Source organism: Aotus nancymaae, unplaced genomic scaffold (assembly GCF_030222135.1).
Source record: "Aotus nancymaae isolate 86718 unplaced genomic scaffold, 86718_ANA_hifiasm-v0.15.2.pri h1tg000016l, whole genome shotgun sequence".
Classification (NCBI taxonomy): Eukaryota; Metazoa; Chordata; class Mammalia; order Primates; family Aotidae; genus Aotus; species Aotus nancymaae.
In genome coordinates, this window is record NW_026988428.1 from 19,878,302 (window position 1) to 19,905,064 (window position 26,763).

General features: G+C 33.7%; 1 protein-coding gene across 22 annotated transcripts in view; it reads left to right on the plus strand.

Annotated features, from left to right (window-relative positions):
* Window positions 1-26,763, plus strand: part of PPFIA2 (PTPRF interacting protein alpha 2) — a 495,144-nt gene that overhangs the window by 420,505 nt on the left and 47,876 nt on the right. For all 22 annotated transcript variants that reach the window (XM_064376927.1, XM_012442054.3, XM_064376925.1 and 19 more), the window contains one exon: window positions 7,315-7,408. In XM_064376927.1, the coding sequence (XP_064232997.1) occupies window positions 7,315-7,408 (94 nt within the window). The remainder of the gene's footprint in view (window positions 1-7,314; window positions 7,409-26,763) is intronic.

Here is a 26,763-nt window from a genome sequence, read left to right on the forward strand (position 1 = left end):
TACATTCTATACTTACAGAAACTAAGATGATTTCAGAAGGCAGTGAAGCTACTTAGTGAGAGAGTTGATAGTAAATCCTGGCTCCTACTTCCTGGTCTGATGCTCCAGAAAGGAGACTCTTGAGATCATTTCAATCAAGAAATATTTCATTGAGTTCCTATCCCTGTGGAACATGTGTGGGAACATAAAGAAATTAAAAATATGATTATTTACTTAGGGAGTATATAACATCTTGAAGATATCCCATATAAATGAATAAGTAATAACTCAAGGCAACAGTTAAAAAAAAAAAAGACATCACACAGAAACATTGTAGTTTTTCTAATACAAGATACAGACATAATGTTTGCAAAGAGTTCTGGGTATTAATCTTTATCACCCTGTGTATGTTTGATTCCATTAGCGTCATCTAAGTGCAATTTTCCTACGTATTTGAAAAGGTGTAAAGCTAGAGATTCAAAGGGGACTTATCTTTGATCAAAGGGTATTGAAGCTATGTGAAAGAGCAAGCTCCACAGAGAATGTCATGGAAGTGGTCTTTTCTGTGGTTAATTAATAAGTGGGTACTGGCTGGGGTCAGAAGTGTGAAACCAAATTATGAAGCAAAGGAATTGATTAAGACCGAAGATCTAGTTACCCAGGAAGTATTGGGAGTGCAGAGAAATTGGAAGTGCAGAGATCAGGAGGCAGCATCTTGAAGCAGAGCCAATCACAGAAATAAGATAATCTGAGTTCTAGAGTCAAGCATCCAAGCAGAAGTGAGAGTTAAGGATTAGAGCAAACAAGGACTGTGCTCCAGGTAGTTTGTCAGCTTAGAAAAATGATGATTAGGGCATGGAGAAGAGACAGAAATATTAAAGCATTTACTATTTCTGGGGAAATTATGTACTCCATTCAATCTTAACACACTCATTGGTTTGCCACCTGGGAAACACCAACTCTCTCAAGTATTCTGAGAGTCCTATTAATAATTACTGTGAAGAGAAAAGAACACACATGACCAACTTAGCTGATGTCAACAGTGAATGGTTAAGATAAAGAAGAGGCTGTTAACAGTCATTGCAAAAGATGAAACAAATCTAAGACAGAGATGTTCAAGACAAAGGAGTGATCACATAGAGCCAAAACATCAAAGCTATGAAAAAAACATAATGAAAACAGAAAAACAAGTTAACTTTGAATAATTGGATTTCCCAATTACATATATGAAAATATATTATTAGGTTAAGGCTACTTTAGCAAGTTTCCTTTAAATGCATATGAAAAAAAAATGCATTTTTTTAAAGAGCTTTTTTTTGCCTGCTAAATTGCAATTCCTTTATGGTTATCTGCCAGATTGTATTATAATTGTCTGAACTCATTGACCTACTATAATAAGCATAATGAAAAAAATAATTTTCCAGTGACAAAAACAGCTTCAGCAGTGCACCAGCATCATTTCACAAGTACAGTCATGCATTGTTTAATGATGAGGATACATTCTAAAAAATGCATGCCTTAGGGGATTTTGTTGTACAAACCTAGATATTATAGCTTACTGCATACTCAGGCTGTATGGGACAGCCAACTATACACCTAGACTATAGATGTAGGCTGTTGCTATAAAACCTCTACAGTATGTGACTACTGAACACCGTAGGTGATTGTAACACAATGGACTGTACTGAACACCGTTGGTGATTGTAACACAATGGGTAAGTATTTGTGTGCCTAAATATAAAAGGTACAGTAAAAATATGCTATTATAATTTTATGGGACCACCATCATAAATGCAGCATCATTAACAGAAAGGTCTTTATGTGACGTGTGACTGTATTTTTCTATATATAAAATTTGGTGTCTATGCAGGGCCTCTGCCCCCAAATTTATGTTGTTCCTTGATGCTAAGGAACCAATAGTTACAATGTAAATTCCACAAAGTATCAATTAGAAATGACTCATGCTCTGCAGAGTGAAAGGGTCTTGCTCTAAATAAAGTAGCATTAGACACTCAAATTTTATATGTAGAAAAATATAGTCACACACCACATAAAGACCTTTCTGTTAATGAGGGGCTGCGTTTATGACAGTGGTCCCATAAAATTCTAATAGCATATTTTTACTGTACCTTTTATGTTTAGGTACACAAATATTTAACCATTGTGTTACAGTTGATTATGGTGTTCAGAGTAGCATTTAGCTACAATTGTGATTGTACTTATTACATACCCTTTATGAGCCAGGCACTGTTTCTAAATACAGTCTCCAGATAGCGGCTAACAGAAGTTGAACATTTAGGTAACAATTTGTAAATTCAAATGTGTTTAAATACAAACCAAGTGCAATTGATTAATGATGAAGACAAGTCTAATGAAAGAAAGATGAAGCTACCAATCATCAGCAGATTGTAGTAGAGTTGTAGCTCCCTTTTTCATACAATGACAGAGACCTTGCAATATGGGTTTTGGCAAGCAATTCTTACAGACTTGTATCTCAAGTGCAAATATGAAATAAGTTATTTTGAATGGAATTTAAGGACAGGGAAACGTGGAGATATTTGTCTTTGTTGACCTAAATAACAAATAGAGATACTCTCTAAAAGAAAAGATGTTTATTTACGAATAGAGTATTGCAATAAAAATATGTATGTCATAGTAAACTATGTGTATATTCAGGGAAGGAAAAAAAGACAAAGATTTTTAAAGGCAAAAAAATTAAGATTACATAATTTTTTGAAATAATTACCTTTTGGCTACTCAAATTAATAATGGGTGCCACCAGTCAAAGGTTGGACAGGCAGTTGCTAGACAGATGTCCCTATAGAAATATTTTTTTGCATAAGATTGAAATGGCCTGTGTATGAGGTTGTGGCTTTTGTAGGATCTTTAGTTGTTGTTGCTCTCATGCATACGAGCATGAGAACCCTCTCTGTTCATGACCTTCCCTGGCTGTATTTTCCAGGGTTTTCTTAACAATAGTGACTACATTTTGATTCTAACAACTTTCACTCCTTCACAGTCCAAATGATACCTCCAACTAGTTCCATCCATAGACCTGGGAATGTAGGTCTCCTTCCTGAGTCCTGTAGCCCTGAGCCTTCGCAAGCCCTACATTTTGTAGCATCTTCCTTGAAAAATTTTAAGATCCCCTCTGATGTCTGGGAAAGTTCAGGGCTAGCAGTGCCATCTGGGCAAGTCACCCCCAGCAGAGACCTGGACCTGGGCTTTAATCACTGGAAGCATCGAAATTTTATTAGTTACCATTCAGACACTGGGACCAGCAGGGAGGTAATGCCTTCTGGACATGCTGCCCAATCCAGCCAAACAGCATGGGCCTAGGTCCCTGTTTCTCCCCTTCATGGTTTTCTTTGACACTCTACCCCACGCATGCACTCAACCAAATGCCCTAGGGATCCTAGTGACTTGGATCTGTGGGGTCATCCTGGGCCAGTGGTCTGACCTTGTTTTTAAGAGGGTGGTCTGGCAAATGGATCCCTCACTCCCACTGGCAAGACCAGTATTGTATGAGATTGAATCAGTAGATTGTTGTTTCACTGATTTTTTGGTGACTCAAACCTGTTTACACAGAAAGGGGGGCTGGCAAAAAAAAATCCTTGACTGTGCCTGTCACACCCTAGGAATGGTCTTGCCCTCAACAATTCCAAGGCCTCAAAGGCCTCGCAAAAGTAAAAGATGCCTGAGTGATAGCCAAGGAAACTTCGTTGAGGGCAAAGATGATGCCTTGCATAGGCGCAAGCACTAGACAGACACTAACAAGGCAATAAACAATTTATTATGTAAGTTATCCACTGTATCTTGGAGCTCGAGCCCGCAAGCCTGAGCACCTCAGGCCAAGAGAGGGGTAGAGTTCATTATGTTCTTTCCACATAGTTCCCTAATAGACCTCTTGAAGAGTGAGTAACCCCTAGCTTCCACAGGCCAGTGTTTCTCCTCTGGGGAACTTGTCATTTTGAGAATGACAAGCTAGGTGACATCTGTAATCCCATTGCTTTGGGAGGCCAATGTCAGAGGATCCCTTGAGGCCAGCAGTTCAAGACCTGCCTATGCAATATGGCAAGACCTCATGTCTACAAAAAAATTGAAAAACTAGCTAGGCAAGGTGGCACACATCTATAGTCCCACCTACTTGGGAGGAGGATGGGTTGACTCCAGGAATTTGAGGCTGCAATGAGCTCTGATGGTGCCACTGCACTCCAAGCTGTGAGAGACTGAGACCCTGTCTCAAAAACAAAAGGAGAAAAAAGAAACAAGCTACAGATTCTCCACTTAATGAAGGATATTTAGAATCCTTGTCCCCTGTCCAATATGTGCCAATCATTATAATATTATAAAAAGGGCCCTCTCTCAAGATACATAAACATTTACATTTCCTCTGTGGATGTTCTGTCTCCAGGTAGAAACTCTGGTATATAGTGCTGGCCAATATTAATATAAGCCACAAATGTGAACCATGTATGTAATTTTAAATGTTCTGGTAGCCACATTGAGAAAAGTTAAAAGGACAGGTGGGATTAATTTTATCCTACATTTAATTTAACCCGATACAGAAACAATACAGTCATTTCAACACATGATCACTTAAAATTTATTAATTACACCTCTTCCTTTTTTTTCTACCACATTTTCAAAACCTGGTGTGTATTTTATGCTTACAGTACATCATTTGGATTAGGCATATTTCGAGTGCTTAATAGTAGCTAGTGAATAAAATATTGGTATAGATAAATAGATATTTCTGAAGTTCACATAACCATATGGGCCCACTGATGCCTAGATAAGAATGAGACAGACCCTCACTGGATTTGGATAATCATCCATAGAGTAAAAGAATTAATAAGCTGGTTTGGCTAAGGTCACCTTTACCAGCTAGTTGATCAAGTATGTGGAAAGATAAACATGAGATGAGTGAGGCAGCTGCGTCAGTTCTGTGAAGAAATGTCCTCCCTCAGATATGCTTTAATTGGGCTGAAAATATGCATTTGCTGGGACTTTCCTCCTGGTTAAGCACACTGTCCTGCATGTGATGCTTAAAAATAACTTTTCTTACAATGGCCTTAAGTACCTTTGTATCTGGCATTTTGAGCAGGATGTAGTTCCAATTATCTATCAAATGCTTTGAAAACAAAATATTAGATTTTGAAATATTCTGAGTATTTCTATCTTCATGATGCTTTTTATTTTTGTGTTTATGAGAAAATAAAATGTCTAGATTTAACTCACAAAATATTCCTAGAGTTTTCTTTGCTTTCAAGTTTTATTATTTTAAAATGTTATTTTTTTCTACTAAAATGTTGGGTACATGAATAAATTTAAATCGGAATTTAAATGTTCTTATATTGTTTGGAAGAATAAAAGCCCGAATTATCCAACCACCTGGTGGTTGAAAATGTTTCATTGTTTACTGAATAGGTCTGCTTCATCAATCTCTATGTCCCCGTATGGACCATTCAAGAATTTTATAACTTTTAAGTGACTCATTCATTTTCATTTACATTTCAAGAGAACATTTTATTATTATTTGAAGACTATGAATAATAATTTATTGATATACAGCAAAGCAAATATACAGATGAGAGAAATAAAATGAAAATATTCAATCACTGTACATAACAGAAAATTTCCCGTTTGAAAATGTTTCCCAAGAGTACTTCAGTCACCAGTGGAAGGCTTTCCTAATCTATATGAAGAAGGAAAATCTTTCACAATAAAAAAAGTTTTAAGTACCTGTATTAATTAAATATTTGCATAATAAGTAAATAAATTTTGACCCTCAAACTCCATTTCTCTGAATTAGATCTAGACAGCAATAAATGTTTTTAATTAAAGGAGACTTTTTAAAAAATTATACAGTTTAACAGGGTTATCGGCAATGAGATTAATGTATTTATACCAATGTTCGAAAGTTAAAATTGTCCAGTACTATAAATTATTTGGTAAAATAAATTATTAAAAACAGTAACACCAAAATTTGCTTCTCGTGCTTTGGTAAGATATTTTACTCTGCTGAAGAGAAACCATACCTTGGTCAAGTCCTGCAAATGTAAAGTAAGGAAGTGTCCACTACAATGAGAGAAGAGTGAAAGTTGTCTTCAGTGGTCTTATTTACTGATATATTGAGGAAATTTCTTGCACAGTCTTTGTAAGAGTGTGTATTAGCTTAAATCTTCCTACCTAATCTTTAGCTTACCTGGAATTTAAATTTATTTTATTAAAAAAATTTATATCAGCTACTCAGGAGGCTGAGGCAGGAGAATTGCCTGAACCCAGGAGGCGGAGGTTGCGGTGAGCCGAGATAGCACCATTGCACTCCAGCCTGGGTAACAAGAGCGAAACTCTGTCTCAAAAAAAAAAAAAAAAAAAAAAAAAAAATTTATATACCTTAACCCATTTAAAAATAGTGAGCATTTTCATTTAGCTTGACTTCAGAACATAAGAGTAAATCCTTATTTTTCAATTACAATAGATAATTTATGAATTAATTTTGTGGTTAGGAATCCTGTGAGATATGTTTGATGTACATCATACTTTACTTTCTTTCTCTTTTTATTACAAAGTTATATAAGATGTACATATTATATATTGACACTAAATGAGAATTTATGACCTATGGGATAATAACTATTTTTATCAAGCTCTTGTAAAGAAAGACTTATGATTTTTTTTCAGAAAATATTATGAAGTTTAAAAAACAACACAAGAACCTGCCCAGAACACATCAAGTTCTAGAAGTAAGATTTATAGTGAGGGATGTAAGAGTCAGCCAGTAGAGCAGAACAAAGTTCCAGGAGCAGGCTCTGAAGAGCTCTTAAAAGTCAGCAAAGGCCTCTCCATTCTCTCAACTTGTAATAGAAAGCATATACTTCAGTTCCTACACATTGGGCTATCATTTATCCCATTATATGTGAAATATCCCATTATATGTGAAACATTATACGCAAATTGTTGAAAAAAGAAACAAATCTCACACACTACAAAGATATTTGCTCTTATTTTCCATAAGAAAAGTGTAAAGATAGACTTCAAGACTTGAGGAGAGTATACTCAAGTGTCTGTCAGAGTACAGGCCACATTTATTACATTGCCACTGGGTGCAACAAATTGTATCCCCATAGGTACTGTTTTGTTTTGTTTTCATTTTCTCAGTGTATGTTTATGTATGTATCCATGTCATTTTATGCATGTTGGGTTAGTAATATAAAGAGGATTTTAAAATGAGATACTAAACAGTTGCTTAAGTAAACTTTAACAACCTGACTTCAGAATTGACACAACCTGTGCAACATAATCTGAATAGTTAGTTACTTCTCTTCACAGGAGGCTTTATGGAGACTGAAGCTGCAGCTCAGGAGTCCCTGGGGTTAGGCAAACTTGGAACTCAAGCTGAGAAGGATCGAAGACTGAAGAAAAAGTAGGTTTGGGGATTTTTTCCCCTCTTTTTCTAACTTTTATTAATTCTTTATTATTATTTGTAGAGAATTTAAAAGAGAGTGGTTAGAAACAAAAGAACTATATTGAAGCCAGTATTTTCCAGATATTACCTAAAACAACTCAGAGCTCATGTTTCCTGATTATAATGAGCTACTCTTTACAAGATCATAAAATTATTTATCCTGTAGTGGAAATAAGCATTTTCTTCAATGTGACCATAGATTTGTTTCAAAATCCTTAAAAGTAATTCAGTTACCCTACTGATGTTAAAATGAATACCTGATTGGTATGATAAAATGAGATTATACCATCTAACTTTGTTTTCTCTCATGGCAATTATAAGTATCTACTCTTTAAAATGGAGTAAAGGGGAAACATTTCCCTGACTGATTGAATATAAACTTATTTTAGACTCAGAGCAGATTGTTTTGCATCTGTCAGGAAATTAATAGTGTATCTTTTCATTCATATATAATATGGAACATTTAAATGACTTGCAAAATTGGCAAATTTTGAGTTGCAGCAGCTGCTGGAAAGCAAGTGGATTCAGAAATAACATTTTAAAAATACATAGTAACATTTTCATTGACAAAATGGCCCCTTTAGGACATGTTCTTTAAATGTAAATCAATTTCTCTTTATTCCAGAATCTATTGGTTGGTTATTGCTTTTTCTCCCTCTCAAGTATTTCTTACATTGTGTTTTTGGTTTTCACATTTCCCTTCTTCCTTATGAAAGAATATTCACTGCTCTCATCATCATTTCGTAACAGGCTCTTAGGATTAGAATATACAGGCTTATCAATTGACTTCATCTTTTGCCTTCTCACTTGCTTTGTAGATGTTTACTAATAATGGGGAAGTATATATTTACAAGTTGCAGAACAACTCACTAATGTAGTTGTTTATTAGTTTGCTAGTTACTAAAAATTATGTACATATATCCCAATTCAGTAGAAATATTGTCCAGAAATAAATGACTTTGAGAACATTATTAGTTCTACAATACAATCAAAGCTCAGTCATAGTCAATAACAGATATTTATTCTTTAGTTACTGATCACTCAAAAATCATAATCTGTTTCAGATGTCTTAATTTTGTTTAGTAATGATATTCTCTATTTTGTGACTATTGAGAAAAACATTCCTCTAAAAACGACTTTCCTCTGATAATTTTTAAAAAATTTTTGGCAGTTTATTTCAAGTCTAAAAATATATAAATGATCAAAACCAGCGTGACTAGTGAACATGGTTTATTTCTCTTAAAAGTTAATTCTCATTTCTCCCAGAGAAATACTTACAAAGAATGGCAATGTGAACAGTTTTCACAACTGCATGTAAGTCTGATACCAAGGTAGTACACTGCATACTTCATTAGTTGTTGTTGGAGCCAACTGAAATGTCTTTTTAAATAGCTACTAAAGTTAAACATTTCAATTATACAATGATTTAAAATAACATATTTAAAGTTTAGCTATTATTAACTTGATATACTGTTGGGTTTATTTTATATTAATTTTATACAATTATTTCTCAACTACTAAGTACCCTCACAGAAACAAATATTAGTTCTTCACTTAAATAGCTTACCATGCTTGACTTTGGGTTTTATTTTACAATATGTACTGGCAAAATGTAATTGTAAAATGCATTATATAGAATACTTGTTTTTAATATTAAGAGTAATATTAAGAACATTCTATGAGGGAAAAATGGCTAACATTTCTTAGTACGATTATTTCCCATGGATTAGTGGTATTTAGGTTTAAATGGATTTAAGTTCAAGGCAAGTCAGAGTTAATTAATGAAAGCACAAAAGTATTTCCGTTATTATTGATTTTTCCATAGTAGTGGCCCCATGAGCATCAATATGCAATCAGTGTTCAAAGGACTTATGTGAATAATGTTTAACATGTATTCAGAATTTGCATGACACTGTACCTTGATTTCTGGATTACCAGAGAGTAAGTTGTCTTCATATAATGAGTTTTAACAGAGATAGAAAAATTACTTTTAAATTACAAGGTTTCAAAATTTATCTCTATTGAATTTTATGTTATCGTTAATTATTAATATTTCTAAATGTTGACAGCTTATTCTTGAATTTTTCCAAGTGTTTTAAATTTCATTTAAACAATTTCAATTTTCTTTCTTTTTAAAGAAACCATATCCTCTTTCAGTGCACTTTAATAGATTACACTCTTATCTGTGTTCAAATTTCATGTTTGCTAGCCTTCTATCAAGATGAAAAATAATTTTAAGTATATTTTATTTTAAAAATAAAAACAATAAATGAAGCAACCCTTTTCATAATGTCAAACGCTATAGATTGTACATGCACAGTTGCAACCTGTGGTATCCTATCAGTTGTTTCTACATTCTATCCATTGGCCCAGCAAAACGATGTTTTCAGGGCTTAGTACTTAACAGAGCTATGCTCACTATCCCAAAATTCATAGCAGAGGTTCATTAGTCTTTGCGAGGATAAGCAGAACTAGACAATATCTTATTTTCAAATTTGCTAGGATAGCAGCTATTTACAATTGACAGTCTGTAACTTTAAATTTAATTGGGAGAACTCTCTAGAGGATTTAATTATGGTACATTTTTTAAAAAGCCATATGGGGGAGTTACTTTCAGAGAACAGCATTTGAGACATTCCAAATTCTTGCAAAGTTCAGAAATTTTTAAGTTGGCAGTCTTAAACAAAAGTTTAATTTGAGGCATACTTACCATCCAGTAAATTTAACACACATGCAACTTACAAGATTCGCATTCCTACTTTAATTCTACTTTTTCTTTGCTTTCTGGTCCAGGCATTAGTTTTGCTTATATTTCTCTCTATTGTCTTATGATGAGAAATAGGAAATCAACAATATTTAATCTGCTAAACCACCCACTAGTCATGAAAATCTTGTTTGTCCATCTTTACCGTCCTGGGTATTATTAAACAGTTGCTAGTCTTTTAACATCTAACCTAGGCCTAAAGTCAATCTATTGTTGGTCTGCCTAGTTTGCCTTTATTATGCCTCATCTTTGCTGTACTTTTCTTTAAAGCATTAATTCCATAAATTTCTCCAGCAAATTTATATAGAGTATACTTAACCTATAATAATTGTGTCAAACTAAAACTCAACTAGTAATTCTTTGAATGCCTCACAATAATTTTCTTGGTTTTCCCCTTTAAAACTTGAACAGTCTCTCTGTAGCCTTCTGGTATAGCTCTCCTGACATTTAAGGAGTGAGTCACTTATTTTCAATATTAGTCTCAGTATTAATATTATAATTCTTCATAGTTTTTTCGATGTGGACTTCCTCTGGGGATGCCATGACTCTTTGAGATCTTATCTACCACTCTCTGTTTGATTTCTTTGAACTCCAGGCACCTTTTCCTATTTAACAAAATAAGTATCTTCTCCTTTTCTAATACATTTAGAACAACCAGACCTGAAAATTTCACCTCTTTTCTTTTATACCTTTTACCCTTATCCTTAAGAATGTATTTACCATTCTTAGCTCTCCAGCCTGTGTATTAACCTAAAAGCTTCTTGGTCAGGATGGCCAATTAAAGCCAACCACACAGGCCAGAATGATGACTCATGCCTGTAATCCCAGCACTTCGGGAGGCTGAAGTGGGAGAATTATTCAAGCCCAGCAGTTTGAGACCTAGCCTGGGCAACAGAGTGAGACTCCATTTCTGCAAAAAGTAAAAATACTTTAGACAGGCATGATAGCATGTGCATGTAACCTAGCTACTCCTAAGGCTGAGACAGGAAGATTGCTTGAGCTCATGAATTTGAGATTACAGTGAGCTACAATAGCGCTGTATGGAGTGATAGAAGGTCCCATAAAGACTTAAAACCTACATGGTCTGGTACCCCAAAAACCCTGGTTTCTGAATGAGGTTCAACTCACCAAATTGTACTTAGTTTGGGGTATTTTAGGGCACAATAAATAGAAACTCTCTTCTTTGCCTAAGTTCAGAACTTGTTGACTAACAAAATAGTCAATTAGAAATCAAACCGTCAGTCATATTTTCAATAAAGCTGGTAGAACATGGCTTAGTAAATGGTAAAAAAAAAAAAAAAAAAAAAAAAAAAAAAACACTATTGGAACCCCCAAATGGTTAAATTTACCTGACAGTTAGTCACAGACTTTCAGACTGCACAGGTATAAGCCCCACATCACATTAAAAATAACATTTATGCTATTATAATTTGATAAGTATGTTACTTTGGAATCAAGAACTATGAGCTTACAAGGGAATGGATAAAATTAAATGTTATCAATGTTCTTGCTTACCAAAAATTTTTGAATCATCAGTGTTAATTATTTTTTTATTATATATCTCATTAAATATCTCACTTTTCTCCCCTGGAATATATTTAGCTGCTGGTTTCACATGTCAGCATCTCTGTAAATGTGCTGATGGGCAAGCAGCAAACTCCTTGAGTCATTAGAGACCTGAAAATATATTTTACACCCAACATCAGTTGATAATTTCCCGAAGCGTAGAACTATTGGTTAAAAATAATTTGCCCTCAGAACTTTGAAGTTATGGCTCTTCTTGCTTCTAGATATGGCTAATGATCAATTGATTGTCATTCTTTTGTATATAGCATGTGGGATTTCTTTTCCTCTCTCTTTCTCTCTCTCTCTCTAAGAATTTTATTTATTTATTTATTTTTGATTCATCTTTTGTGTTCAGAAATGCCCTAAGTATGTGTCTATTCAAATATTTTGTTTCATTTTTCTACTTTAAATTTTCAATCTAAAGACTTGTCAGACTGGACTATCTGACGTCTGTTACCCTAGAGGATTCACATTTCTACACTCAACTTTGATTATAAGAAGCTTAGTTTTATAGAGACTTCTGGGATTAAGGATGAGGATGTCTGTTTCAATAAGAACTCACCTGTCTAATTCTCAAGACAGTCTTGAATAGGCAGTGGACATATTAAAATTGACAGAATATCCACTGAATTTATCTCCAGAGTATAAATGATGAAATATTTAGCTTAAATCCTTATCTTCTAATGTTTTTCTCTTGCCTCTTAACACCATATAATTTTTTTTTTAGTGAAGCCCATATCCATGCTGAAATCTCTATTTTGTAACTTAAGTGTAAAGATACCATATGAATGTTAATATACTGACTAATACCATTTTCAATCTTTAGTTACAATATAGATAATATATGCTAGACTTTTCTATGCATTCTAAATGGAAAACGCTAGGAAAATGGATTTCATATGTGAATTAATTTTTCAATGTCATTACAATAAAATTAACATCCCAACTCAACTATCAGCAGCATCCTCTCCTGAGAAGCAGTTTATCCTTGGAGCAAAGCAGTCACACTTAATCACTACCAATAAATCTTTGTGTTAGAATATCAAAGGCATAAAAGTGAAGCTCTATAGATTTATTTAATTTATTCCCATCACAATCCTGAGAGTCTCCTTTAGTGTGTAATCTTTCATGTACTTTGAGACTATACTTTTAATATTTGGCATTTGGCAGGTTCTGAGTGTACATAACTGTAAGCAAAATAATTATCATTAAAATTTTGATATGTAAAGGTATCACAGAAACTCCACAGTGTTCTTTCACTTAACACATATTTCTTAACTGCTTATATACCAAATTAAATTTATAAATGATCTGTATTCCAGAACTTAATTTTAAGATGTGTTAGAAGCTCTGAGTACATTTTCCCATCTAAGTATTCTACATACACAGAAAGTAAAAGTCTGTGCTTCCCCCACAAAAATTTGTTTTTTTTTTAATTGTAGGCATGTAATAGAAACTGTGTCTGAGTAGATAAAGCAAAAAGAAGGATTCACTTGCATAATATTAGATTATCTCACAGATTCCAGAAACAATAGAGCCAAGATACTCCCAAAAGTTTGACAGTAAGATATGATGAAAGATTTCTCCAGCCTTGTCAACAACACATATATTCTCCTTTATCCCATTCCAAAAATAAAGTACTTAGATAAAGTCCTTTTATAGCCTACTTTGAAACAGATATTTGTGCTTGGATCATTTTTTTTTTTTTTTTTTTTTTTTTTTTACTTTAGTCGAGGGTTTATTTAGGACAGACATAATTCCTAGGGGAAAATTCCTGGGCAACTGACTCAATGAATATAGTAACATATAACATTTTAGAACCTAAATCCAATGCTTTCAAAATTTCTCTAGGAAAATGTGTTCCAGTTTCCTACTTGGAACTCCAGAAGCATGTCTTCTCTATTTTCACTAAAATAGAGCTGCTGTTACTTTGCCATATGATCTTGCATAGCCCTGCCTAGCTTCAACCAAGGACAATTATATGAATTTCCTGAATCTAAATAATAATAATGATAACATCCAAAGAATAAGAGTCAAAATGAACTGAAATTTGTTAGGAAAAAGAAAGATAAAGAAAACCAAAGTGCTAAGTGCTCTCTTTTAGATATATTTAGATATATTTGATCTATTTGAAAGATGGAAAAATAGCACAAAAAAGTATAAATTTGCTGTTTTGAGCCAGCAGTGCAATGTTAATATATTACAGATTGAATAGAACAGAAGCCCAGTGTTGGCTCCATAATTTCTGCCAGGAAAAATATTTTTGACCTGGAAAGAGTGAAATAAAAATTAGTCGATGAAAATTAAACTCAAGGCAATTACATATATTAGAAGATAATGTCATTTTCTAAATAAATTTATATCATTAATCTTAATTGATATAATTTCTGGATTAATATTAATAGAACATGAAAGTGATAATTTTTCACTCATTTGCTTGGTGTGTATGTCCCAAGAAATGGTTTAAATTACTGATACTTGAATTTTATACTTCTGTTCTTCAAAGAGCTTGTAGAGAGATGGACATGAAAACTAATTATTGCATTCAAGTACTTCAGGTTATATGATCACTTTCTTAAGTCTTTGAAGATAATAAGAAAAGTGCCAAAAGACTAAAGGCACCCTAATGTTCTTATTTACAAGATATTCTCCCAGCTAAAGACAGATAACCAAAGAGGCTTCACAAATGAATTGATAATCACTAAGTAAAACAGAAAGTGGCATAACCCAGCACTTTCACACGATTTAAATCAGAGCATCAGATTTTGTCAAAGTATGAAGCTAGAAGACATAGCTCAGTTTTTAGATAAAGAATATGCTTAAGGAAGATCTTTACAGAGGCATTCAAATCTGACAAGATGAAATTTTATAGGGGAATTTTTATAATCCTGCAGCCAACTTCAGGACTATACATACTGATTACTTCTATATAGGGGAACATATATAATCTAACTGTAGCTCCTAAGAAAAAAAGTTTCTGCAAGGTAGGCAAATAAACAATGCCTGACAAATAATTTAATGTTTTTAATATTCATAAAAGCAGTAACAGGGTCAAAATTTTGTGCACTTACCAGATTGTAGCTGGGTATCGTGTTCATTTCTGGGAAGTATATCTAAAGTGGATGTATTAAAACCAGCATATGTTCAGAGGAACATGGCCATACCAGTGAGATGACACAAAGCCATTTCTTCAAAGACTTACATAACAAAGATACAGATGCTGCTAAGAGAATGAACAACCAAACGTGTTCTTTATGGCCTTGTGATAAGACCATGGGCCAGAAGTCAGGGGTTACTGAAGATAAACTGAGCTGACTCTAAGTGAGAATTATTAGCAATCACAGATGTAGAAAGAAATAATTGGCCACCTGGAAAGGGAGTTGTTCACCATAATTATGTCTAATATAGAACTGCCAAGCATAAGTACATAATAGAATTATTGCATGGAGGATTCAACTTTTGGCTAAGAGTTTGAACTACACGCTTTGTAAATTGTCCCTGCTCTGAGATTCTGTGATTCTCTGTAAAATTCAGAAGAGAACTAAACAGAGGAGAATCTTCTAATTTTTAACATATAGACTCTGGCATATTATAAGTATTCAAAATACATTTCCCAAACAATTTAATGCATAAATAGAAGCTGGATAAGGAAAGAACTCTAGGATAAAGAAGAAAACCTGAAACAATGTAATCGGGGTTAGGGCAGTGATTTCTACCCACATGACCAAACCTGAAAGCTGGGCTTCCTCTTTGCTCCTGTTCTTCCTTGTCCTAATTCTTCCTCTCTGTACATCCATGCACTATTTCCAAATACAGTCAACTGCATTTTTTTGATCTTCCGAATCTGTTGATTTTCATCTTTCCAGCTCAGACCATCATACTACAAGTCTTTCTACTTCTAGTCTTGCCTTCCTATAATCCATTCTTTATGCTTCAGCTATAGAGACCTATCTAAATCTTATTTCTGAGCTCCCTAAAACCCCTCAATCAGTCCCTCACAGCCCTAGGATTAATTTCAGATGGCTTTATGTAGTCCATAAATCCCTACATTATCTGCTCCCTGTGTAGCACCAGCTCTGTCTCTCTCGCTTCCCATCTTGCACTTCAAGGTCTTGATATACGTCGTATCTATTTTATTGTTTCTGATTACTCTTATCTCCTTGTGTGCATATATTCTGCTCTATTTTTCCTCATCCTTTACATGCTAATGACAATATCTATTTTATATATAATGTGTATATAATAAAGTTGTAATTTGCTAGGGAATGCACTATTCTATGCATTTTACATGCATTATCTCTTGTATTTTTCACAAAGCCTTCAATGTAAAAACTGCTATTTTTTTTTTATGCGTGAAGAAACATAACTTTCTAGGTACTGTGATATACAAAAATGTAGATCTCCAGAGCCCAGTTTTCTTGGAATATTTAGGATCTAAGAATAGAGCCATGATTTATTTTATTTTTTATTTTTATTTTTGAAAGAAAGAAAAAGAATAAAGAAGAGGAGGAAAAAGGAAGAAAAAGAGAGAGAGAGAATGGGAGTATTGCTTTCTTGCCCAGGCTAGAATGCAGTTTAGCAATGGGTATTGAAAACCTCTTTTATACCAATAATTATACTTGATGTAAACAGGAAGGAATAAGGGAAGAAAATAACAAATGAGCAGCCAACCAATATTTCATTTAAACCTATGAAATGCTATGCGATTACTGAGGAGTGATTTACTTCCAATTATGTAGTCACTTTTGGAATAGGTGTGAGGTGGTAATGTATGTTTTATGTATTTGAAGTGGAGAGTTTTATAAATGTTTATTAAGTTTACTTGTTCCGGGTCTGAGTTCAAGTCCTGGATGTCCTTGTTAATTTTCTGTCTCGCTGATTTATAAAATCGTTAGCTCTTCTTGTTACATTGATCCTTTTGCCATTATGTAATGTCCTTCTTTGCCTCTTTTGCTCTTTGTTACTTTAAAGTCTACTTTATCAGAGGCGAGAATTGCATCTCCTGCTTTTTATTTGTTTATTTTTACTCTCTGATTGGTTGATAAATATTCCTCCTTCTCTTTGTTTTGAGTCTTTGTGTATCGTTGCATGTGAGATGGGTCTGGATGCAGCATAGCAATGGGTTTTGGCTTTTTATCCAATTAGAATATATATAACTTTAATACTAGCATTTGATGCTAGCTGGCTGTTTTGCCCTTTAGTTAGTGTAAATTTTTCGTTGTGTTAATGTTCTTTTCTTTTTGATATATTTTTGGAAAGGCTGATATTGGTTGTTCCTTTATACGTATAGTGCTTCTTTCAGAAGCTCTTGTAAAGCAGGCCTGGTGGTGGTGAACTCTCTAAGTACTTGTTTGTTCGCAAAGGATTTAATTCTTCCTTCGATTATAAAACTTAGTTCGGCTGGATAGGAAATTCTGGGTTGAAAGTTCTTTTCTTTAAGGATGTTAAATATTGGTCCCCACTCTTTTCTGGCTTGTAGGGTTTCTGCTGAGAGATCTGCTGTAAGTCTGATAGGTTTCCCTTTATGGGTAACCTGACCTTTCTCTCTGGCTGCCCTTAGTATTTTCTCCTTCATTTCAACCCTAATAAATCTGGCAATTATGTGCCTTGGGATTGGTCTTCTTGAAGAATATCTTTGTGGTGTTCTCTGTATTACCTGGAGTTGAATATTATCCTGCCTTGCCAGGTTGGGAAAATTTTCCTGAATGATATCCTGAAGAGTATTTTCCAACTTGGATTCATTCTCTTCATCACATTCAGGTATACCTATCAAACGTAAATTAGGTCTTTTCACATAGTCTCATATTTCCTGGAGACTTTGCTCATTCCTTTTCATCCTTTTTTCTCCAATCTTGTCTTCTTGTTTCATTTCACTGAGCTGGTTCTCGACTTCTGATGTCCTTTCTTCTACTTGATCAATTCGACTGTTTAAACTTGTGCATGCTTCGCGAAGTTCTCGTGTTGTGTTTTTCAGCTCCATCAATTCACTTATATTCCTCTCTAAATTGTCCATTCTCGTTAACATTTCGTCAAGGTTATGTTTTTCAAGGTTCTTAGTTTCTTTGCATTGGGTTAGAACAAGTTCTTTTAATTCACAGAAGTTTCTTATCACCCACGTTTTGAAGCCTGCTTCTGTTATTGGAACACACTCGTAATCTATTAAGCCTTGTTCCGTTACTGATGAGGAACTGCGATCCCCTATAGAGGGAGAGGCACTCTGATTTTGAGTATTCTCTGCCTTTTTATGCTGGTTTCTTCCCTTCATTATATATTATCCCTCTGTCGTCTTTGTAATTACCGACTTTCTAACTAGGTCTCTGAGCAGACGTCCAACTTGTTGATTCCCAGCGCTGAAATCTGAGCAGTCCACTGCGCAGGCCAAAATAGCGGTGTTAAGATTGATGGTGCTTTTCTGCCCGGGAATCTCCGGACTCTGCACCAAAAACTGGCGTGCTAAGGCGCCAGCAAAACCACCGTGCCGGCCACAAGAGTCGCCCTGGCGACACGTGAGGCTCCTCTGCTGGGAATCTCCTGGTCCGTGAGCAACAAATATTCATCTGAAAGTGTGGCATCCTCTCATTCTCTGCGCTTTCACTGGGAGCTAGGAGCCCGAGCTGCTAGTGATCAGCCATCTTGGATCTCTCTCCAGAGCCATGATTTAAAGAATATGCAGTCCAATCTCTACTGCACCTGGAATGTCCTATATAACTTTTAATGACCTATGTAGGGAGTGAATGAAAAATGTCCCAGTCTCTTTATACTCTGGAAAGAGTAACAAATTCTTTTCCTCTAGAGAATAATTCGTTTCTTATCTGCCCCTACCCTAACCTTCAAAATGAGCAACAAATGTTTTCAAACCAAATATGTTTTTAAAGAGTGGAGATGGGGGGATTTCAAAACATAAAATGTAGCTGTTTTATAAAATTGTCTTTTTCTGATATAATTAGCCACGCATAATGCTCCAATGTTTGATATAATAATATATAATAGTGGTAATGTTCCCTAATAAATAAGTCATGTAAGAAATTTAAATGTATGCTTGAATCAGTCTAAATTATTCATTCCAGTAAAACTTACAAGAGTGCCTTAATAGCAAGAGTAATTATGGTTTTTTAAATGAAAAAAATACATTAAAGTACATTTAAATATAATGCTGATATCTTAATCTAGAATTTTTCACATTTATTCATACAAATCTAAAATCCCATATAAACTTTGTATAGTATTTTTTATAAGATCTTTGGAGATTTAGTTTCTTCCCATAGTTATTTCAAATTAGCCATTCATGAAGCAAACATCTCTTGTTTCCACACTTCTAAGAAGGGTAGTAATTATATATAGTCTCTTGCCAGGATTTTACAGAAAAAAGTTCAATGCAAAAAGACTTCCTTAAAAAAAATGTGTGTGTGTGCATTAAGTATATTTTTGTACACCCATACACAAACATAAATGTCCTTAGTTCAAATTCTCCATAATCAAAATTTTAAGTTGAGGCTTATCTGTATTAGGTTTGCAAAGCAAATGAATAACAAAATTATTAGAGGAATAAATATTTCTTGATCTTTTTTAAGTAGTCTGAAATACTTTAGTTATTTGAAGTCAATATTAACTTTAAAAAAGCTATTTTTAGTGTGACAACGAACCACACTTAAAATTCTGAACCATTTCTTTCATTTATAAGAATCACTAGAAACATGGGTAACCATTTACCTTTAAATGTCCCATTGTCTGTCTTTAAGCAGGAATTTTAAGCAAATCCTGACATCATCCTGGTATGCTCTGATAGCCATATAGATCACCCATTGGCAAACTAACCTTTTGGTTTTACAACATTTTTGCTTTCACTGTTGTTCCCCACCCCAAGTCAGACATTCTCCGTGGTCCTATTCTGAATCTTGTCATCATGACAAATCATGCTGCTTTCAGACTTACCAATTCAAGCATATTATTTTGTGCTACTCATGGTCTTCCAACTTTTCGTCTTGCTTTATGAACTTCTGCTATCATCTTTATTTAAGCTCTATCATTTCCCAGTGCATTATCCCCTTTCTGTTTTCTCTTCTCCTCTCGTTTAGCTTAGATCATGTCCATAATTTCAACCCCCTCAAAAATTTTTTAAATTTCTTCACTCCATTTTCATTTGGTCACATCTACATATAACAACTGCACCCACCAATAAATTTTATTTCTCCATGTGTACATTTCAGAACGTCTGTGCTGTTGGAGAAAATTACAATAGGGAAATTAGAAATAGTTTCATTGTGAAATTCAGTACTGCCCAGTAAACCCAAGAGTTTTATTTGACCAGTTCATTCTACTCTCTGCAACTCTGGTTAGAGACCTCCACTCTCCACAACTTGCATCTTCTGCTGATAAGTTTATTACATTCTAGCTTAGTGAGAGATGGGGCGGGGGGGGAGGGAGAGAGAGAGAGAGAGAGAGAGAGAGAGAGAGGGAGAGAGGAGAGACAGAGAGAGATGAGAGACAGAGAGAGAGAGAGACAGAGAAACCATCCTGAATTCCTTGATGCCAAATACATGCTAACACTTGCTCAGTCTGTCTTATTACAGAAAACTAGGCTACTCTCTTGTTACTCAGATCATCTTTCCATTTTCAGTCATTTTGTGCTGAATTCCCCCCTTGCTCTCAACTCCTGCACCTGTCTTTTTTTTCCCCAACATTTAAATATTCTCAACTTTCACCTATTAAAAAAAGTCTTTCTTCATTTCACTTTTCCATTTCAGTTACCAGCCATTCACTACTCAATTTGATGTTAGTAACTGATTTAAAAATATTTCTGAATCACCAACTTGAACCTTACAAAGCAAGAGTCAATTATATTCCAAATATAAAACTCTTTTAATGAATTGTTTCTTATTTGAAGTTTTAAATCCAAAATTAACTAATTTATAACAGGAGAAGGTCCATTCATTTTGTAGGATATCTGGAACATTAAGGTGAGGAAACTGAAAAGTTGAAGGCCCTCATTTTGAGATATAAGACATATATTTGCTGGAAATTTCTTCTTCTCCCATCTGGATATATGCTGATGTTGCCAAGGAAAACAATGTCAATAATTGGATCTGATCTCATTCATTAGATGGTAACATAACCTATTCTTTTTTGTGTCAAATTGCCTATGACTCATAGTGGTGTTTAACTGAAGAGTGTTTATTCTTGACAGAATCTCTCTTACTGTTAACATAGTGACATTTCTGAAATGGAGAGAAAAATAATGAGGCTAGATGTTATTGTAAATAAATGTCTGTAGGAAAGAATGTATCAATATTTATAAGAAAAATTAATTGATACAGAAAAAACTTCTCTGCAAATATATATTACCTCCTATATGAAGTTTATAATATATTAGCACAAAATATGGGTCATTTATAACTATAGATTTTTGTCTTTTGCAGACCATATTTGTTTGAAAGTTATGAAGTGAAATTCTTAATAATCTAAAGTGAAATAACTGCTCGAAATTGTTCTTAATTTTATTTACTATAGAAGAGAAGAAACTTCATAAAACTAAAAGAAATCAAATAATTTATAAAAATTGATAAAAATATTATAAATTTGTGCAGTACTTTTTGAGCAGTATCTTTTAAATTTATGCTTTGTTATTTTCATATTTTATATTTTAAGGTATTTATACTGTTTAAGTTTCCTATTTTAAAAAATGATCAAGGAAGATCTAAGCAATATTAATGTTTCACTACCTGAACAGTTAATCAACTTGTTTTATAGGAAAGTGATTCCTAGATAGCTAGTGGGCTAAGAAAGATTGTGTTGTCCATGGTGATAACTAGTTCCAAATGCTTTTGGCAATTTTCCTGGAACGCTCAGAATTTGCCTATTTTTTCAGAGCTCAACAGGTATGTTAACAAGAAAACCATTTTAAACATCTAAAAACTATCTCCTTTTGGTCTTAATTTCATTTCTCTGGGGTGTATGATGTAAAAAAATATAAATTTCTTGGGACCCTGTAATATCAGTTTTTATGAACATTTATGTTTTTGTTTATGTGAAAATTTAAGGAGCTTGCCACAGATGTTGCGAAGTTAAGGCCAAAATTATGCATTTTTTTCCAAAGTGCCAATTTAATAAAAAGTACACGGTTTCTCTGAATGAATGCCTTTAGAGGAGGCACGTGCAGGGTGTTCCATTGCATATCAATCTTTTCTTTATAATAATTGTGCAATAAAAAATAAGATGCTCTAACTTGCCTAATTTCTGACAGGAATTTCTGCTTTCTATTTTGTTATATTGAATATATTTTATGAGTTGTAGTAATAATTTTATTTTTAATAATTTGGCTACTATGCTTGTAATATAATTTTAAAACAATCTTCTCATGGATTTTTGTTGAATTATTTAACTTCCCTATTTTCTCAATGCCTCTACTACATCCAGGGAGCAAGTGGGTCCTTCAAAAGCTATATATGTATCAATGTTGTTTTAGTGTTGATTTCTGATAATATTGATGAACCAATATAATTTATGGTCTTTTCCCAAAAAAACAACATTTATAAACACCTATTCAAATAATTAAGTATTCCTACTACTGAAAGAGACACAACTGGCACAAACTTGATGCTTATTTTGCCAATCAAATAGAGGAAGAATTAATGTGGCCAGGGAAGAAGAGTAATAGCACACTTTTATACTTTCTCATGTTCTGATTAGCAGCTGTACATATTTACCAAAATAATAATTATTATTATTGCATTGGGTAGAATAATAAAATTATGGATCTTGAATGGACTGTATACATTTCTATTGCCAGGGATTATGTTGAAGGAAACTGAAGATCAGAATCTGCTAATGATTTTGACCAAATTGTGTATGAGAACCAGAATCCAGATTTTCAGATCCTCAAACTAGGAAGGACTTCCTTCACTTTAGGTTGCTGCCTCTTCAAATGTCTGCTGTTCTTTTTTCTTGGGCCTTAACAGTAGGCTTATAAAGCTATATGAAAATCAAAGTGCTGATTAATAAGTTGTTATTTTTGCTGGTAAAATAACATGGAAGTGGCCTGAGGTAAAGAATGTCCTTACCAAGGTTCCTTGATTTCCTCCTGGGATGTACTTGAGGCTGGGAAAATGTGGTCATGCATGTTTCAGAGTGGCTCATACTCAAGACGTAGACTTATTGGTCAACTATTAGAACTTCCCTCAGCCTGACTATGCTTTTGGACGCAGTGAGTATGTGTGTCATGATGAAATACAAAATGGCACCATGTCTTTCTCATACCTGAGCTTTCTCACATCTGAAATAATGCTCTTGTTTTATTCCATGGTTTTCTTTAGATTGAACTGTATCCATTAACATTTGTGTGCTTTTCTTTTCCATCCATCCTTCTCCATCTCATGAAAAGCACATCTGGGTAAGTTGAATCACAATGGCTGCTGAACATGTTTATTTTCAGCACCACCTTTTTTTTTTTTTTTTCAACGTATTACTCTTTTGAGTTGTAACACAAGCTGCACTGCCTCTGACCTGAAATGAAAATCGTGTAGTATATTTATTTCCACACAGCAAAAGGAATCATTAATTCAGAGAAATGTTCACATTTAAATTAATTTCGTGAGTGTGCAGGCACTTGTATTTCTTCAGTTTTATTATACATATGTCAAAGGACATTCTAGACTGTCTTCCCCCTAGTTTTCAAGTGTTTCCCTAAAGGGTCAATGTGGCAAGCAGCCAGGCTGAAATCATATTTTCAGACTAGTCAGGTACTACTGATTGTGCTGCCTGTCTGAATTGCCTGTACCTTTCTTAGTGCTCCACCTGTGTTATGTTCAAGAGACAAACTTATTTATCAACTAGTAGAACTGTACATATCTAAAAAGGGTTAAATGCTGTTCTTCCCTGCAGAGCTTTTGCCTCTAGAGAGCCCAGAGTAATCCTTGGTTTTGGTTGAATGTGTGTTGTTCCCATTGTTTTCTGTACTACTGGTTGATTTTTAAAGCTTTAAAAATCTGAATTACTCAGATAGTGGCTTCAAATTTTAAATCCTTCTCTTTGAGCTAAAATTAGAGTATTTATCTATTCCTAACACAAATTTGGCTTCAAAGTAAAAAAGTAAAATTAAATATGTATAATATTTACATTGGTGCAGACTACTGCATTGGTAACATGGTGAGCTCATTAAAACACTTTGGACTGAGAAGAAGGTATTACTTTTAAATTTAAAGCAGTGTTATTTTTTTAATCAGCAAAATGACTACAGTGAGATGCAATTATCCAAGAAACTATGGAAAGTCTTACTAGTTGGCTATATAAATATTTTGTATGACAATACAAATCCATGTACTTTGTAATATTACTTGTTAACTAGTCAGGTTTTATTAGTTTTAATGTAACATTAAGTTATAGTAGCCACTACCAAAATGATTTAGTGATACAGTATTTGCTTCAGTTAGGATACATTACTATATTAAGAAATTAAGGAAAGCTCTAGTAAAGTGTTCTTAAAAATTCAAGACTGGCTGTGGTTAGAGTACTAGTCAATCGTGTTGGCCAAATGAATGTTGTAAGCTCGCTCTTTTGTAAAATGACAAATATTCTAGACATTGGATTTTAAAGCATAGTTTTTATGTCATCATATAACTTTGGTCTTCTGCTTTCTAAAGATCTTTAATTTTTATGAGGAAAATAATTTCAAGAAATAAAACCTAATTCCCCCCATTCCTTGTTGAGTGAAATATTGAAAAACAATGAATGAATAATGCATTTTTATTAATGGGCTGTAAGAAACTAATATAATCATCCTCATTCTAAAATTCAGTTTCTTATTGTCTTGCACATGCTCCTCAGACTTAAACATTTTAAGTCCTCGAAATTATTTCCCCAGTACAATCAGTGAAAGAGCGCTTAGGAGAATATAATATCAGGGAAGCTAGTACAACATAGTGAAGATGACATAGGAACATATGAGGAGGAAAGAACACTGAATTAGGAATCAGAAGATAGAGTTTAAGTTCCATCTCCCCACTTATTTGCTACATGCCCCTGAGTTACAGACATACTCTTTGTACTTACTGATATTATTATCTACTTGTCCCCCACAACAGTATGAGAGAATATGTGTAGCTTCAGAAGCATAGAAATTAAAAACTTCCAAACTGAGTAAAACAGGGCTTAAAATTAGATGAAGCACTAGAGCAATCTAATCTAAGTGGTATCCATATAAACCTGAAAAATTACAATGTTCTCCATTAGGTTCCCAATTACTATCAGGAAGTGACTGGAAAGTACCGACTGTGGCATCTTGCAAAAGTGAAATTGTTTAATAGGGAGTGATATAAGCCCCTCTCATTTTCAAAAACAGCATAAGTAATTATACTGTTCAATCACATTTGTGTATATATGTGTACGTGTCGGGGGTATTTATACCTTTTGAATGGTTTTGAAAATAATTAAATTCAAAACAAAGTAAGAAAGGAGATTACGTAAATCCAAACTCAATTCACAAATAGATTTCATAAGACTATACCTGTATTTCAGAGAAGCTGGTAGATAAAAGGTTTAAATATGAATTAATTTTGGTTTCAATGTAATGAAATTATTTGCAATCTAAACAGCCTAGCATGTATTACTGGAATCTAAATAAAACACTACTTAAATGTGTCATGGCATTTCATACATTTTCACTAAATGTGAAAATATGCAGTAATAGGATACACAGGCACACACACTTGCACATACACAAAATCACAGTATGCTGTGCTTTCAAATCAACTCAATTTTAATGTTGAATTTGAAACTCTTAATTTTAGGAAGCTAAATATGTATGTTTAGGTAATCAATCTTCTGAAGCAGCTGATTGGGATTTGTAACATATTTCTGTTTAGAATAATTATGTTAACTAAGATATACATTTTCAGCTTGCAGATGTTAAAAAAATAATTGGGTTGACACCATACTTGGTTCGCATTTGCTGACCAGAATTTCAACTAGCTTCTCAAATATGTAGTTTTAGTTTTCACAGAATTAATCAGGTATAGATTCTTGAATAATAAGCCCATTGTTTGGTTGAAATTTGAGGAGATTACATCCTATTTACCCTCTTTAAACCTGAATTTTAGTGGAAAAATATTCATTTTACAATTAATAATAGTGTGAAGTCTGTATACATTTCCTGCTTGTATTATGTTGTGTAAGGAAGATTTATTTTCTGTGCTGCAATGTTAGGTATATTACATTGTCACATTATTTGACTTATATTTTATTCTTCATTCTTATCAAGCCACATATTTATTTATTCCGGTTTTATCAATAAGTACTTGTTATGTGCCATAGTAAATCAATAGCTCTGAAGGTAAATTTTTCAACCAGAGAATTATTTTGCATGGTGATTACAAAATCAATTGATATGAAATGAATGGCAACAAATCCAACTTTTCTATCTCATTTATTTAAACTAGGCTAACTTTTCTATGGCCAAGATGTACAACCTGATATTACTAGGAAATAATAAGAAAAGAAAAGCCACAGTTTGTTTGTTTTTTATAGTGCTGAGGATTGAAATGTGTGACAAGAAGGTAAAGACCTTGTATATTAACAAGGAAGTCAAATAAATGCATACCACCTCTAAAAATAAATGAACCATAGGGAAAGAAAGAAAAGTAGAGGACCATTATTTTATTTTACACTTACAATGAGGAGGGCACTATTATACTCATTTTTGAGTTATGAAAAATTTCAGAAATGTTAATTGACTAAGAGATAGTATGGGGATTAAAAGAGCTGACTCTGTGGACAGGTTATTGGGGTTCAAATTCTGATTCTGCAACCTGATGGTTCCATGACTCCAAGTGGCCTCTGTTCTTCAGTGTACTCATCTGCAAATGTGTGTCAATATGTATCTTATTGGATTATTGTGAAAATTAAATGAGTTAATACATACAAAATACTTAGGATAGTGCTTCATCAGTAGTAAGTGATAAATGCATATTAGTTATTGTTTTGTGTGATCCAA